The sequence below is a fragment of the Grampus griseus genome, assembly GCF_964374135.1.
Source record: "Grampus griseus genome assembly, chromosome: 18".
Classification (NCBI taxonomy): domain Eukaryota; kingdom Metazoa; phylum Chordata; class Mammalia; order Artiodactyla; family Delphinidae; genus Grampus; species Grampus griseus.
In genome coordinates, this window is record NC_139012.1 from 56,587,516 (window position 1) to 56,604,628 (window position 17,113).

The window sequence follows — 17,113 nt, forward strand, 5'->3', positions numbered from 1 at the left end:
CATGTGACAGAACATCTCCCTAGGTTCCAGGGATTAGAATGTGGAAGAGGAGGAGAGGGGGCATTTTTCTGCCTACCACATGGGTCGTAATCTATTTTTAAATCGGTAAGTATCAGACACATAATGTGCCGGATAATTCATAAAATCCTTGCCCTCGCTGCCAAGCCCTCTGAAGCTTGGTTTGGGAATGCGGCAGGGCCGGGGGCAGAGGCAGTGAAAGGAGGACCTCTTTCCTTTCGGGGCAAAGCAGTGGCATGCTGATAAGCTTACCAACCAGCTCTAGCAGGGAGGAGGAGGGGAGGTTGATTTGCAGCATTTACCGATTTCTGTGGTGAAAATACTCCTCATGCTCAGTTTCAGTCTACCAACATGAAGTCGGCTAGCCCACAAAACAGAACAATCCACTCTCATGAGCCAGGACAAGGAGGCCCCAGTACACCACTGGAAGAATACGTAACATCAACATACTCTAATGTAGGGAATACAAGTTTAACTGAAGCATCCCGGTGCCCTCTCCAAAGTTCCCCTTAACCCACAGGGTTAACTCTTCCTGGATCCCATTGACACGGTCAGAGGCTAAAGAGCTGGCTGCCTTTCACACCTCTGTGCGTATTAAGGACCCATATGTGCTGGCAGGGAGTACAGTTTACTCTCCCCTCACCCACACACAGGTGGTGACCAATCAGAAAGAGACCCAGTGTTCCCTGGTGACCCCTCCTGGGAGAGGACAAACTGAAGGTCAAGGGGGATTACGATCAAGAGGCCAAGTTAGAGGTTCTCGGGTGGCAACAGGCTCTTGGATTCGACTTGGCTTATAGCTCCTGGACAGCAGATATTTGCCTGAGGGGGACAGTGGTGTTTTGTAAGCTGGTGTCCATGTGTGTGTTTGCTGTGCGTTTTAAGGAATAAATGCTCCATGAGCACAGCCATTGTCGCTTCCCTGGGCCATTTTCACACTGGCGATGTGAAGTGCGCTGCTTCTAGGTGGCTAACGTCCGTTTTTCTTTTATCTGACACAAGCTATTAAATGGGCTCACATCTAGTACGAAAGGCAACAGACGTATATACAACAGGGAGAGCTAGGTCAGGGTGGCAGGCCGGGCCAATGAGCCAGAGAAATGAAGCTGTGGAAGGACCAGAGTGGGCTGCTGCTTCTCTTGTAAGGCAATTTAGATTAAGGCTCCTCAAGCCGGTATGTGTACAAGAATCACCTGGGGAGCTTGTTAAAATGCAGGTTCTGTTTCAGAAGGTCTGGGGTGGGATGTGAGATTCTATATGTCTAATAAGTGATATCAAGGCTGCTGGTTCGAGGACCACATTGTGAATGGGATGGATCTATACGTAGCAACTCCCTCTCCCTACCTCTCACTTTTGGACAAATTTATACCAATAATCATTACACTTGTCAGGTTAGAAAAGCCAACCCAGTTAAGATTTCTGTAGTTAATGATTGCTGTACATCTGGTGTTACAGTATAACTTGGAAAGGGAGGGAATGCTGCTTTTACTCAATGTTAAAGAAAACTGTTTCAGCCACTAACATTTCTGAATAGTACACATAATTTGACCAAAGAAAAAATGAGCTATAAATGACCCACAAGCCAGCTAATTATGGGTATTAAATGACAACTAATAAATCACTTTTAGGATAAGAGTCTACAACACAATTCTTTAGGATCTGCAAGCCCCTTAATTAAATTTGATGACTTTCTTAGTTGCACCTGAAATACAGAATGATTATGCCATATAAAGAGAATACCTTCTCTACAATCACGAGACTGAAGTGTGAACCTTCCTTTGCAGGAAAAAATGGGGCAGGGGTGGGGTTGAATGGAAAAGAGTGAGGAATAGAAAGGTAGAAAGAGAGAGAAAGACAGGCTTTGAAAAGTTATTATGAGAATTTTTTCAATGAAGGTATAATAGCTGATGACTTGGAAGTGAACTGCTGAGTCAAATTTAGTAAACAAAGTGCCTATACTCTTTTTTTTTTAATACCTCCAGCATTTCAATTCCTCATGTATAAGTCCAGTCTTATCTCTACCCCAGAGCCTACATCTTTACAGATGTAGCATCTCTACAGATGTAGCATCGCTACATCTACACATGTTCCCAGCCTAGAGACAAGGAGGTGGGGCTTACAGACTCATTTTACAGGAATAGTTCAGAGAGGGGTAGGGGCCTGTCCAAGGTCACACAGCACAACAGGACACCTTGCAAGAAAGACTTAGTTTGCTCCCCAGCCAGGTAGAGAGCTCCTCGGGGAAAGAAAAGACTAACACTCTTGCACATTCCACAAGCCATCAGCTTTGGGCTTCATTAACTCTAGTAAAAATACCTATTGCTTGGTAACCAGGTTTAAATTTTGACCAACACTCAATCTTTAAGAGGAAAAAAAGAAAGAGAAGGATGAAGAGAGATACAGACAGCAAGAAAAAGAATTGTGTTTTCATGACTTAAACCTGCAGCAGATGTCATACTTGGTCAAAGGTATCATGAGTCAACCTCTTGCCCCCAGACCTCCAACACTGAAAACCTACTACAGCTTAGGACTTTGTGGGGGATGGGAGCAGGAGGGGGGGTAATGGGGATAGAAGAACAGTACATTCTTCCTTCTCTAGCAGATGAGCATTTTTAAGAGATTTTTTCCCCCCAAGCCCCAGAAAGAGTATCAAAACTAAAAACATTAGTTTGAGGTTTGAAATAGATATCACTAATGCTGAAATGTAAATGCATGCTTTTTCTTTATCAGTGAGAGAGGTATGTTCACCTATTTAACACTCACCCTGGAAAATTCAATATTTGGATATAAATATGATGGTGTACCACTGGTGGCCATTGCTACTAACTGCTATGACTTCCGGCCAAATACACAGCTACTCCTTTGATCACTTACCTGGGAGGCGAGAGAGTGTGATGACAAAGAACTCTAGCTCTGAGATCAGTCAGACTGGATTCAAACCCTACTTCTATTTACTGGCTACGAGTCCTTGGGCAAGTTATCTAAACCGCTGTCAGTTTCATTTGCAAACTTGGGTAATAAGAATATTATACACTTCATAGGCTCTTGTGAGGATTAAACACTTCGTATATGAACAGTGTCTAGGAGACAACCTGGCACATCAGAAGCCCTCAGTAAATGCTGACTCACCATTCTCTCCAATGTCTTACCTTTTGTCTCTGAACTGCCTTCATTTTTTGGATTTCGGCTTCTTCAGCTTCCCTCTTGATTCTTATATATTCTTCTCTTTTAAGCTAAATTGTATTGAGATTACAGAAGACAAAAAGCAGTTACTATTTTTCAGTCTGAACCAATGGAACACAAAATTATGATGAAGGGAAGAGCTTCAAGATGGCAGAAGAGTAAGACGTGGAGATCACCTTCCTCCCCACAAATACATCAGAAATAGATCTACATGTGGAACAACTCCTACAGAACACCTACTGAATGCTGGCAGAAGACCTCAGACCTCCCAAAAGGCAAGAAACTCCCCACGTACCTGGGTAGGGCAAAAGAAAAAAGAGAGACATGAATAGGAATGGGACCTGCACCAGCGGGAGGGAGCTGTGAAGGAGGAAAGGTTTCTACACACTAGAAGCCCCTTCGCGGGTGGAAACTGCGGGTGGCGGAGGGGGGAAGCTTCGGAGCCACGGAGGAGAGCGCAGCAACAGGGGTGCAGAGGGCAAAGCGGAGAGATTCCCACACAGAGGATAGGTGCCGACTGGCACTCACCAGCCCGAGAGGCTTGTCTGCTCACCCGCCGGGGCGGGCGGGGCTGGGAGCTGAGGCTCGGGCTTCGGTCAGATTGCAGGGAGGGACTGCGGTTGGCTGCTTGAACACAGCATGAAGGGGCTAGTGCTCCACGGCTAGACGGGAGGGAGTCCGGGAAGATGTCTGGAGCTGCCGTAGAGGCAAGAGACTTTTTCTTCCCTCTTTGTTTCCTGGTGCGTGAGGAGAGGGGATTAAGAGCGCTGCTTAAAGGAGCTCCAGAGATGGGCGCGAGCCGCGGCTAAAAGCGTGGACCCCAGAGACAGACATGAGACGCTAAGGCCGCTGCTGCCGCGGCCAAGAAGCCTGTGTGCGAGCAGAGGTCACTATCCACAACCCCCTTCCGGGGAGCCTGTGCAGCTCGCCACTGCCAGGGTCCCAGGATCCAGGGACAACTTCCCCTGGAGAAGGCGGGCCTCTGCCGCCGCAGGCTCGCCCCGTACTCCATGCCCCTCCCTCCCCTGCAGCCTGAGTGAGCCAGAGCCCCCGAATCAGCTGCTCCTTTAACCCCGTCCTATCTGAGCGAAGAACAGACGCCCTCAGGCGACCTACACACAGAGGCGGGGCCAAATCCAAAGCTGAGCCCCTGGGAGAACAAAGAAGAGAAAGGGAAATCTCTCCCAGCAGCCTCAGAAGCAGCGGATTAAAGCTCCACAATCAACTTGATGTACCCTGCATCTGTGGAATACATGAATAGACAACGAATCATCCCAAATTCAGGAGGTGGACTTTGGGAGCAACGATATACTTTTTTTTTTCCCCTTTTCCTCTTTTTGTGAGCATGTATGTGTATGCTTCTGTGTGTGATTTTGTCTGTACAGCTTTGCTTTTACCATTTGTCCTAGGGTTCGGTCTCTCCATCTTTTTTTTTTTTTATATATATAGTGTAGTTTTTAGCACTTCTTATTATTGGTGGATTTGTGTTTTGGTTAGGTTGCTCTCTTCCTTCTTTCTTTTTATTACATTAAAAATATATTTTTAATTATTTCTTTATTTTAATAACTTTTTATTTTATTTTATCTTCTTCTTTCTTTCTATCTTTCTTTCTCTCTTTCTTTCTTTTTCTCCCTTTTATTCTGAGCCGTGTGGATGACAGGCTCTTGGTGCTCCAGCCAGGTGTCAGGGCTGTGCCTCTGAGGTGAGAGAGCCAACTTCAGGACATTGGTCCACAAGAGACCTCCCAGCTCCACATAATATCAAATGGTGAAAATCTCCCAGAGGTCTCCATCTCAACACCAAGACCCAGCTTCACTCAATGACCAGCAAGCTACAGTGCTGGACACCCTATGCCAAACAACTAGCAAGACAGGAACACAACCCCACCCATTAGCAGAGAGGCTGCCTAAAATCATGATGAGGTTACAGACACCCCAAAACACACCACCAGACGTGGTCCTGCCCACCAGAAAGACAAGATCCAGCCTCATACACCAGAACACAGGCACCAGTCCCCTCTACCAGGAAGCCGACACAACCCACTGAACCAACCGTAGCCACTGGGGACAGTCACCAAAAACAACAGGAACTACGAACCTGCAGCCTACGAAAAGGAGACCCCAAACACAGTAAGTTAAGCAAAAGCAGAAAAAAGAGAAACACACAACAAACTAAGGAGCAAGGTAAAAACCCAGCAGACCTAACAAATGAAGAGGAAATAGGCAGTCTACCTGAAAAAGAATTCAGAATAATGATAGTAAAGATGATGCAAAATCTTGGAAATAGAACGGAGAAAATACAAGAAACGTTTAACAAGGACCTAGAAGAACTAAAGAGAAAACAAACAGTGATGAACAACACAGTAAATGAAATTAAAATTCTCTAGAAGGGATCAATAGCAGAATAACTGAGGCAGAAAAACATATAAGTGACCTGGAAGATAAAATAGTAGAAATAACTACTGCAGAGCAGAATAAAGAAAAAAAATGAAAACAATTGAGGACGGTCTCTGAGATGGTCTCTGAGACATTAAATGCACCAACATTCAAATTATAGGGGTCCCAGAAGAAGAAGACAAAAAGAAAGAAAGGGACTGAGAAAATATTTGAAGAGATTATAGTTGAAAACTTCCCTAATATGGGAAAGGAAATAGTTAATCAAGTCCAGGAAGCACAGAGAGTCCCATACAGGATAAATCCAAGGAGAAACACACCAAGACACATATTAATTAAACTATCAAAAATTAAATACAAAGAAAAAATATTAAAAGCAGCAAGGGAAAAATAACATACAAGGGAATCCCCATAAGGTTAACAGCTGATCTTTCAGCAGAAACTCTGCAAGCCAGAAGGGACTGGCAGGACATATTTAAAGTGATGAAGGGGAAAAACCTACAACCAGAATTACTATACGCAGCAAGAATCTCATTCAGATTTGACAGAGAAATTAAAACCTTTACAGACGAGCAAAAGCTAGGAGAATTTAGCACCACCAAACCAGGTTGACAACAAATGCTAAAGGAACTTCTCTAGGCAGGAAGCACAAGAAAAGGAAAAGACCTACAATAACAAGCCCAAAACAATTAAGAAAATGGTAATAGGAACATACATATCGATAATGACCTTAAATGTAAATGGACTAAATGCTCCAACCAAAAGACACAGACTGGCTGAATGGATACAAAAACAAGACCCATATATATGCTGTCTACAAGAGACCCACTTCAGACCTAGGGACACATAAGACTGAAAGTGAGGAGATGGAAAAAGATATTCCATGCAAACGGAAATCAAAAGAAAGCTAGAGAAGCAATTCTCATATCAGACAAAATAGACTTTAAAACAGTGACTATTACAAGAGACAAAGAAGGACACTACATGATGATGAAGGGATCAATCCAAGAAGAAGATATAACAATTGTAAGTATTTATGCACCCAACATAGGAGCACCACAGTACATACGGCAAATACTAACAGACATAAAAGGTGAAATCAACAGTAACAAAATCATAGTAGGGGACTTTAACACCCCACTTTCACCAATGGACAGATCATCCAAAATGAAAATAAATAAGGAAACACAAGCTTTAAATGATACATTAAACAAGATGTACTAAATTGATATTTATAGGATATTCCATCCAAAAACAACAGAATACACTTTCTTCTCAAGTGCTCATGGAACATTCTCCAGGATAGATCATATCTTGGGTCACAAATCAAGCCTTGATAAATTTATGAAAATTGAAATCGTATCAAGTATCTTTTCCAACGACAACGCTATGTGACTAGATGTCAATTACAGAAAAAACTCTGTAAAAAATACAAACACATGGAGGCTAAACAATACACTATATAATAACCAAGTGATCACTGAAGAAATCAAAGAGTAAATCAAAAAATACCTAGAAACAAATGACAATGAAGACCCAAAACCTATGGGATGCAGCAAAAGCAGTTCTAAGAGGGAAGTTTATAGCAATACAAGCCTAGCTTAAGAAAGAAGAAACATCTCAAATAAACAACCTAACCGTACACCTAAAGCAATTAGAGAAAGAAAAACAAAAACACCCCAAAGTTACCAGAAGGAAAGAAATCATAAAGATCCAATCAGAAATAAATGAAAAAGAAATGAAGGAAACGATAGCAAAGATCAATAAAACTAAAAGCTGGTTCTTTGAGAAGATAAAATTGATAAACCATTAGCCAGACTCATCAAGAAAAAAAGGAAGAAGAGTCAAATCAATAGAATTAGAAATGAAAAAGGAGAAGTAACAACTGACACTGAAGAAATAAAAAGGATTATGAGAGATTACTACAAGCAACCCTATGCCAATAAAATGGACAACCTGGAAGAAATGGACAAATTCTTAGAAAAGCAAAACCTTCTGAGACTGAACCAGGAAGAAATAGAAAATATGAACAGACCAATCACAAGCACTGAAATTAAAACTGTGATCAAAAATCTTCCAAGAAACAAAAGCCCAGGACCAGACAGCTTCACAGGCGAATTCTATCAAACATTTACAGAAGAGCTAACACCTATCCTTCCCAAACTCTTCCAAAATATAGCAGAGGTACGAACACTCCCAAACTCATTCTACAAGGCCACCATCACCCTGATACCAAAGCCAGACAAAGATGTCACAAAGAAAGAAAACTACAGGCCAATATCACTGATGAACATACATGCAAAAGTCCTCAACAAAATACTTGCAAACAGAATCCAACAGCACATTAAAAGGATCACACACCATGATCAACTGGGGTTTATCCCAGGAATGCAAGGATTCTTCAGTATACGTCAAGTCAATCAATGTGATACACCATATTAACAAACTGAGGAGAAAAACCATATGATCATCTCAATATATGCAGAGAAAGCTTTCAACAAAATTCAACACCCATTTATGAAAAAAACCTCCAGAAAGCAGTCATAGAGGGAACTTACCTCAACATAATAAAGGCCATATATGACAAACCCACATGCCACGGATCGTTCTCGATCGTGAAGAACTGAAACCATTTCCTCTAAAATCAGGAACAAGACAAGGTTGCCCACTCTCACCACTATTATTCAACACAGTTTTGGAAGTTTTAGCCACAGCAATCAGCGAAGAAAAAGAAATAAAAGGAATCCAAATTGGAAAAGAAGAAGTAAGCTGTCACTGTTTGCAGATGACATGATACTACACATAGAGAATCCTAAAGATGCTACCAGAAAACTACTACAGCTAATCAATGAATTTTGTTAAGTAGCAGGATACAAAATTAATGCACAGAAATCTCTTGCACTCCTATACACTAATGATGAAAAATCTGAAACAGACATTAAGGGAACACTCCCATTTACCATTACAACAAAAAGAATAAAATACCTAGGAATAAACCTACCTAAGGAGACAAAAGACCTGTATGCAGAAAATTATAAGACACTGATGAAAGAAATTAAAGATGATACAAATAGATGGAGAGACATATCATGTTCTTAGATTGGAAGAATCAACATTGTGAAAATGACTATACTACCCAAAGCAATCTACAGATTCAATGCAATTCCTATCAAACTACCACTGGCATTTTTCACAGAACTAGAACAAAAAGTTTCACAATTTATATAGAAACACAAAAGACCCCGAATAGCCAAAGCAATCTTGAGAAAGAAAAATGGAACTGGAGGAATCAGGCTCCCGGACTTCAGACTATACTACAAAGCTACAGTAATCCAGACAGTATGGTACTGGCACAAAAACAGAAATATAGATCAATGGAACAGGATAGAAAGCCCAGAGATAAACCCACGCACATATGGTCACCTTATCCTTGATAAAGGAGGCAAGAATATACAATGGAGAAAAGACAGCCTCTTCAGTAAGTGGTGCTGGGAAAACTGGACAGCTACAAGTAAAAGAATGAAATTAGAACACTCCCTAACACCATACACAAAAATAAACTCAAAATGGATTAAAGACCTAAATGTCAGACCAGACACTATCAAACTCTTACAGGAAAACATAGGCAGAACACTCTATGACATAAATCACAGCAAGATCCTTTTTGACCCACCTCCTAGAGAAATGGAAATAAAAATAAACAAATGGAACCTAATGAAACTGAAAAGCTTTTGCACAGCAAAGGAAATCATAAACAAGATGAAAAGACAACCCTCAGAATGGGAGAAAATATTTGCAAATGAAGCAACTGACAAAGGATTAATCTCCAAAATTTACAAGCAGCTCATGCAGCTCAATATCAAAAAAACAAACAACTCAATCCAAAAATGGGCAGAAGACCTCAATAGACATTTCTCCAAAGAAGATATACAGATTGCCAACAGACACATGAAAGAATGCTCAACATCATTAATCATTAGAGAAATGCAAATCAAAACTACAATGAGATATCATCTCACACCAGTCAGAATGGCCATCATCAAAAAATCTACAAACAATAAATGCTGGAGAGGGTGTGGAGAAAAGGGTACCCTGTTGCACTGTTGGTGGGAATGTAAATTGATACAGCCACGGTGGAGAACAGTATGGAGGTTCCTTAAAAAACTAAAAATAGGGCTTCCCTGGTGGCGCAGTGGTTAAGAGTCCGCCTGCAGATACAGGGGACACTGGTTTGTGCCCCGGTCTGGGAAGGTCCCACATGCCACAGAGCGGCTAGGCCCGTGAGCCATGGCCGCTGAGCCTGCGCGTCCAGAGCCTGTGCTCCGCAACGGGAGAGGCCACAATGGTGAGAAGCCCGCTTACCGCAAAAAAACAAAACAAACAAACAAAAAAACTAAAAATAGAACTACCATACGACCCAGCAATCCCACTACTGGGCATATACCCTGAGAAAACCATAATTCAAAAAGAGTCATGTACCACAATATTCATTGCAGCTCTATTTACAAAAGCCAGGACATGGAAGCAACCTAAGTGTCCATCAGCAGATGAATGGATAAAGAAGATGTGGCACATATATACAATGGAATATTACTCAGCCATAAAAAGAAATGAAACTGAGTTATTTGTAGTGAGGTGGATGGACCTAGAGTCTGTCATACAGAGTGAAGCAAGTCAGAAAGAGAAAAAAAAATACCGTATGCTAACACATATATATGGAATCTAAAAAAAAAAAAAATGGCCATGAAGAACCTAGGTGTAACATGGGAATAAAGACGCAGACCTACTGGAGAATGGACTTGAGGATACGGGGAGGGGGAAGGGTAAGATGGGACAAAGTGAGAGAGTGGCATGAACATATATACACTACCAAACGTATAATAGATAGCTAGTGGGAAGCAGCCTCATAGCACAGGGAGATCAGCTTGGTGCTTTGTGACCACCTAGAGGTTGGGATAGGGAGAGTGCGAGGGAGGAAGTGGCAAGAGGGAAGAGATACGGGGACATATGTATATGTATAGCTGATTCACTTTGTTATAAAGCAGAAACTAACACGCCATTGTAAAGCAGTTATACTCCAATAAAGATGTTAAAAAAATTATGATGAAAGGCAAATTATAGTATTTTTTGTGCTATAGCGCACCATGATTATAGGTTGGTTCTTCAAGCTACTTAGATCACAGAGGATGGTCAGGACACATCTGCTGCCCATGAAATTTTTTGTGTTTCTTCCTTGGTCTCTGTCTTTCTGTCTCCTCTGTCCCCAACCCACCTCCACCAGGTTGGAGAGAAGAAAGGGCAGATAATTTTTACTAATTATAAAACTCAAGAGTTCACTGTTAAAAAAAAAAATTGCTGGAATATTAAAAATTTTTGTAGTACTTTCAGGACTGGAATGGAGTAAACAAATCCATGTTCTTGGAACCTGACTATTCTAAACATAGTAGAGACTTAAACTAGGGGGGAAAAACCCCTTTACCAAAGGTCTCACTGACTGATAGACAGCTTGGGTGAGAATTTGCAGTATTTATCCCTTCACTTCTCACATCCTGACTTCTTTGATTTCTGAGACTTTCTTTTGCAGTTTGTTTGAAAGTTTTATGCTTTTGGTAAAGTTACTGTGTTATTTCATGGTTACTTTCAAAGTGCTGGTACTCTAATTTCTTGCCAAATTTAAGCTAAAAGAGATGGATTCTGACCTTTTTCTGGTATTTAGATTGTATCAGTTGAAGTTGTTGTCTCTGCCTGACTTCAACCTCTGACTGGTTTCCACCTAAGGGAAAAAGAAGTCATGAAGGTGAAACATGAATGTTAAGCTGAATTGTCAGCCATCAAAGACTAATTAAATATATGATAAGTCTACACCATGAGTTTCTTTAACATTTTCATACCCCTGGAAATAAGGACATAACTGAAACCGAGTTCCTCTGCCGAGTTTATATTAACCTCTCCACCCAAAACGTGACTCCCTTTCTTGTCCAACACCTGTTCTCCTCAAGGTTAAGGAGTACCAAAGAAAAGGGGGAACTGTAACTGAGCAAGACCCTATGGGTTCTTCCCGGGACAGACCCCTCTCCTGTATCCTCTGCTTTAGCTCCTCCCTGAAGTACCTAGAGAATAGTACCTGATGCACATTTCCTGAGTTGTTTTACAGATGCTAAAACCAACATCAAATGGAAGATGTAACCACGTGATGGCCATGAGCACACAGCCCCCAAGCCTTCTGGAGCCTAAGGATTGATAATGTTAACCCCTGTGACACAGCCAGCCCTGTTACCTCACCGTCAACCAATCAGAATTGTGCACAAGCTGATCACTCCCCTCCCTCACCTGGCCTTTAAAAATGCTCTCCTGAGACACATCGGGGAGTTCAGGTTTTTTGAGCCCTAGCTGTCCCCAACTCCTGGCTGATGATGCCTTACTGCACTGCACTTCCCTTCACCACAGCCCAGTGTCAGTAGCTTGGCTTTACTGCGCATGGGTGAGCAGGCCCAAATTTGGTTCGGTAACATAATCAGTTTTTTAAATAAGACATTAAACAATAGTAATTGCATAAAAGAGAAAGAGCTGGGCAGAAAGATAAGGCCATATTCCCCCAAGAAGAGGACAGTGCTACTAAGGTTTTTCAATCACGTAGGCATTCAAGTTTTTCTTTAGACTGAAATCACACCTGAAGGTCCATGCTAAATAATAAGAAATAGTGCTCTGGAAATTCTAGAACATTCTTTCTGCTAGAGTATGACCATTCCTTAACCTAATAAAGATGATGATCAGTGATGCCTCCAATGTTTTTCTTCTTCTGACTCTATTGCCCTGTATTCAAGTAGCGAAAGCTCAGGAAAGCCTCAGAGGTCTTGCCATGAGACGAGTATACAGTCTTTATAACGCAGTTTTTAAAAGTACAATGGGAATATTCTAATTAAAATTGATTGTCAATCCATACTATTTATTGTTCTTTTCTTTAGGTGTTCAAGAGAAAAATATGGATGTTAGGTCATTCGTCTGCTCTCTCTTAAACCTATAATAACTGGGGGCCAGAAATCCTTGCAATTTGACAATCATCTAAGAATTACTGTTTAGGGATTTCTCAGTGTTTATGCAAGCTTGGCGTGCATATTTTAAAGATTGCTTTGAAATAATTCTCCGGTGAATTGGTCACTAAAATTGTCAGTTCTCTGAAAGATTCACTTGCACAGAAGATGCAGTAAAACAATTTGCATTCATCATAGTTGTTATAATTGAACAGATAAAGACACCACAGAGACTTCTGAGTCCCAAAAGCTCTATAATACCTGTTTGGTCTTGGCCCTGAGGAAAGAAACAGTGAGGGCTATTGAGGCTTTTATCTAATGTTACAGGCACTTTCAGTATCTCCTAGAACCATTCCAATATTTTACGGGGTAGAGGAATAGAGGAGGAGTTGAGAATTTAAAAATGGAGAAAGTTGGACGTTCCTAGCGGTCCAGTGGTTAAGACTCCATGCTTCCACTGCAGGGGGCGCAGGTTCAATCCCTCGTCAGGGAACTAAGATCCCACATGCCGCGTGGCGTGGCCAAAAAATTAAAAAATTAAATTAAAAAATAAAAATGGAGAAAGATGTATAAGCATTTGCAGGTTTTCTTTAAAACTCATCTCAAACTTTAAAACGTTCTAGAATTCTTTTCTACTCGCTACCCTCTTCCCCCTTGACCATTCCTAGGTACACCATATAGCAGAACTCCTGCTCTTTTTTGGTTAAGGCCCCAAGACAGTAGGCACCAACAACTCCAAACCCCCAAGGCAAGTGCTTGGCTCCCTAGGCAGGATCTGCAAGGGTGTAACTGAAAACCAGTTTGGGGAACCTTAATTGGCAACTACCTTCAGTCTATAAAAGAGGTTAGCTAGGTCAAAGGAAGGTAGAAATCAGAGAAAAGATGTCTTTGTGAATTTCATCTTCTCTGTGTATGTGTTTGGGGAAGGAGGAATCTTCACATCAATGTAAGAGAGGTTTAATGAAAATCACTTGAAGGGCTCAATCTGTGTCCCCAAGAGACTGAGGGACCTCGTGGACCCATGCTTAGGAAGGTCAGAACCAAAAGGTACATGGCTGTTCTCATGTGACTACTCAGACTGGTCATAAAGAAAAGATGGCTGCAGGGCAAGTGGCCTGTATTCCCAGAATTTGTGGGAAGAATGCACAAGTGTTTCCTGCACTCCCAATCTAGTTGTCATGAAAGAGAATGCCAATCTAACGTCATCTTAAAGGGACTTGCCCTGGATTTCCCTGGCAGTCCAGTGGTTAAGACTCTGCACTTCCACTGCAGGGGGCGCGGGTTCGATCCCTGGTTGGGGGACTAAGATCCTGCATGCCGCACGGCATGGCCAAAAAAATTAAAAAGGGCCTTGCCCATGTGGGCCACCCAGGGGTACAATGGAGCTCTACAAAGATAGTCCAGCTACCAAGAGGCAGCGGTGAAGCCAAGCACTGCCAGCAGGAAAAAGTATCATATCTATCAAGGAAGTCCAGGTGAGAGATGGCTGGCAGGCAAGGAGGGACTCTGAAGAACTCCAAGAACCCCAGGGGTGAGATGCACAGTAAACACACACCAGAACTTGAAGAAACTGGGATCGGTGCACTATGGACCCTAACCTCTCCTTCTCCCTTTGACCCATGAGGGGTCAGAATGTGGGAACAGTGGAGTCAATAGTGAAAAATTCAGCCACACCCCATTTCCTTTGCGCACTTTCAATCCAAAATAGACCTGGGCTGGAGCAGGGCAGAAGCTTTAATCTCTATCAGTAACAGAGTTTTGATCAGTATTTAGGACTAAACTTAATTACTGAAATGACACTGTTTTTATGCCTAGAATTAGCTGGACAACTTTATTATTTGAGAAATACCAAAAAAATCTAATTTCATCCAAAGAACATAAGAAAAAGTAGACCCACATAGCTGGTGTGAGGGGGCCAGCTAGGAAGGACAAAGCTGTCTCCAGGTTGCACCCCTCAAATGCAGCTTACTCAGCAAAAAGGTGACACGAGATGAACCCCTCTCATGAAATACAGTGGGATGATGATGATAATACTATTACTTGCACTCACTAAATGATTACCAAATTAGGTTATTTTTACCTACATCTTGGAAAAAATACTTCTTGACAACTACTATGAGGGACTTCCCTGGCAGTCCAGTGGTTAAGACTCTGCACTTCCACTGCAGGGGGTGTGGGTTCAATTCCTGGTCAGGGAACTAAGATCCCGCATGCCACACAGTGCAGCCAAAAAAATAAATAAATAGATAAAAAAACACTGTGAGAGTAAGTGGCCTCTGACTCATAACACATTTGTGTGAACTAAATCTGTGGGAACCGTGTGTCTAGCCCTTTAAGCTCTCAGCTGCTTCTGGAAGAGAAAAGAGAAGATGTGAATGATTCCCATTAGAGGGCTTCCCTGTTGAATTATTCAAACACCAGGCAAGGGCAGCGCAGACAATTCATCACACTGCCACGTGTTCCAGAGGCCCAAAAGTCTCTATTTACGAATTAAAACACAGGCAATGTTCTCTTTATACCCACCCTGTGTCCCCAGCCCACTCGCATCTTAGTGTTGGAATTGACTCTCCATTCATTCTTTTTCCCATAACCAGTTAACTGCCATGATTAATATGCTTGTGATAGCACTAATCAGGATGGGAACAAAAGCTACGACAGGGCATATGCAGCGCCCCAGGTAAGATTCCTTCAGAGCTGATCAACTAAGAGGCTCTAAATTATTTGGCAATTAAGCCATTCTTTTACTCCCACATAACTGTGGCATCATCCGTTTGCTACTTGCAGAAAATCAGAAACAACAGTATACCTGCATACTTTTGACTTTACGTGCATGTTTCGACATTAAACGCATTCCATTTCAAGCAGCACAATGGTCCAATGACCTATAACGTACATTGAAAGACAGATGTGGGCAAGGTGCTAACAGGATACTTGGGTGGCCCTGTCCTTCCGCATTCAAGCAACTGGCTTGCTGGCTTACCTAGCTGCATGGGTGCCAGGTTAATGGGCTTCGTCCTTTGTTGCTCCTTCCACCTCTTCAGGTCCTCCAGCTCTTTTGCAGCCACTAAGCCAGGTGAGAAATATCAAATCATCAATTATTAGAGCATGAAAAGGGAAATGCTCCCTTGAAAGCATAACAAACCACCATCAGATGGACAATTAACTACATGCAAGCATGAGTGGACGAGATATCCAGGAAAGGAAGATACCACCCACCCAGTCCTAACCCCTTGGAGTCACCCTAAGGCACTTTCTCTCCAAGAGTCTGCACAGAAGGTTCAAATTTGAAAACAGGGGCTTCCCTGGTGGCGCAGGGGTTAAGAATCCACCTGCCAATGCAGGGGACATGGGTTCAAGCCCTGGTCCGGGAAGATCCCACGTGCCACGGAGCAACTAAGCCCGTGCGCCACAACTACTGAAGCCCATGCACCTAGAGCGCCTAGAGCCCGTGCTCCGCAACAAGAGAAGCCACTGAAATGAGAAGCCCGCACACCACAACGAAGAGTAGCCCCCGCTCGTAGCCCCCGCTCACCGCAACTAAACAATGTCTGTGCGCAGCAACAAAGACCCAACGTAGCCAAAAATAAATAAATTTTTTTAAAAAATTGAAAACAACCTGAACTCCTACTAAATAAAGAAGTTGTTTTTCCTCCCACTCTGTCATTTTTCAAACCCTATATCATTTAATGTTAAAAGTTTCCTATAGAGAGTGTGTGCAAAACATTCATGTGTCAATAAGAACTTTTCACACACAGTAAACACAAATCCCCATAAAATTCTAATGCCCGTATTCACTTTATTTTAAATATTCCCCAAGCTTAATGTAACCATGAGGAACGAGGCCTCTCAGATTCCTGGCACTTGGAACCACTAGGCTGAGCCTACTCCATGTAGGGCAGTGCTCATTCCCCAAATATACACTGACTGGCAGCAGGGGGCGCCAGAGATACTAGTTCTGTTCTTCCAATGTATGCCCGAATCTCATTAGAAGTGATTATTTCAAACGTCCATTTATAATACTTTTTAATTATTAGAGGGAAAAAAACTTTCTGAAACATCTCAAAAATCCAGACTGCACTGAGGCTTAAATTCCTGTTAGCTATTTAAATCAAAAACTTGTAAAATGCCAGAATCTTTGGGATTCCGTTGGTCACCTGCAGGCAGTGCCCACAGTCACTGTGTTAGCATAGCTGTGATTGTCATACTCTGCACAGACTCCGATGGACCACCCAGGGGCCTACCTGTCCAGTGGAGACCTTTATAGAGCTGTTTTCCTGCTGTGCCCTTATGTCCATTGGTCATTACAAAATTAAATTTCCTATTAAGATCAAGATAGGAGAGCACAGAATCTCAGTGCTAGCCCTACAGTTGACTTGAACAAGCCTCAGAACTTCTTTGTGAATTAAATGAACTTTAGTTCTCCTTCCAACTCTAAGGTATAATACTGTAACTTTAAAGGGCAGCATTTATTCTACTGTACAACTTCAG

The 17,113-nt window shown here is 42.2% G+C and overlaps 1 protein-coding gene across 2 annotated transcripts in view; it reads right to left on the reverse strand.

The window, feature by feature from the left end:
• The window catches only part of EPSTI1 (epithelial stromal interaction 1), a 98,564-nt gene that overhangs the window by 63,539 nt on the left and 17,912 nt on the right, over positions 1-17,113 (reverse strand). For both annotated transcript variants that reach the window (XM_082675428.1, XM_082675427.1), the window contains exons 3-5: positions 15,606-15,689; positions 11,294-11,367; positions 3,168-3,251 (exon numbers count right to left, since the gene is read on the reverse strand). In XM_082675428.1, the coding sequence (XP_082531554.1) occupies positions 3,168-3,251; positions 11,294-11,367; positions 15,606-15,689 (242 nt within the window). The remainder of the gene's footprint in view (positions 1-3,167; positions 3,252-11,293; positions 11,368-15,605; positions 15,690-17,113) is intronic.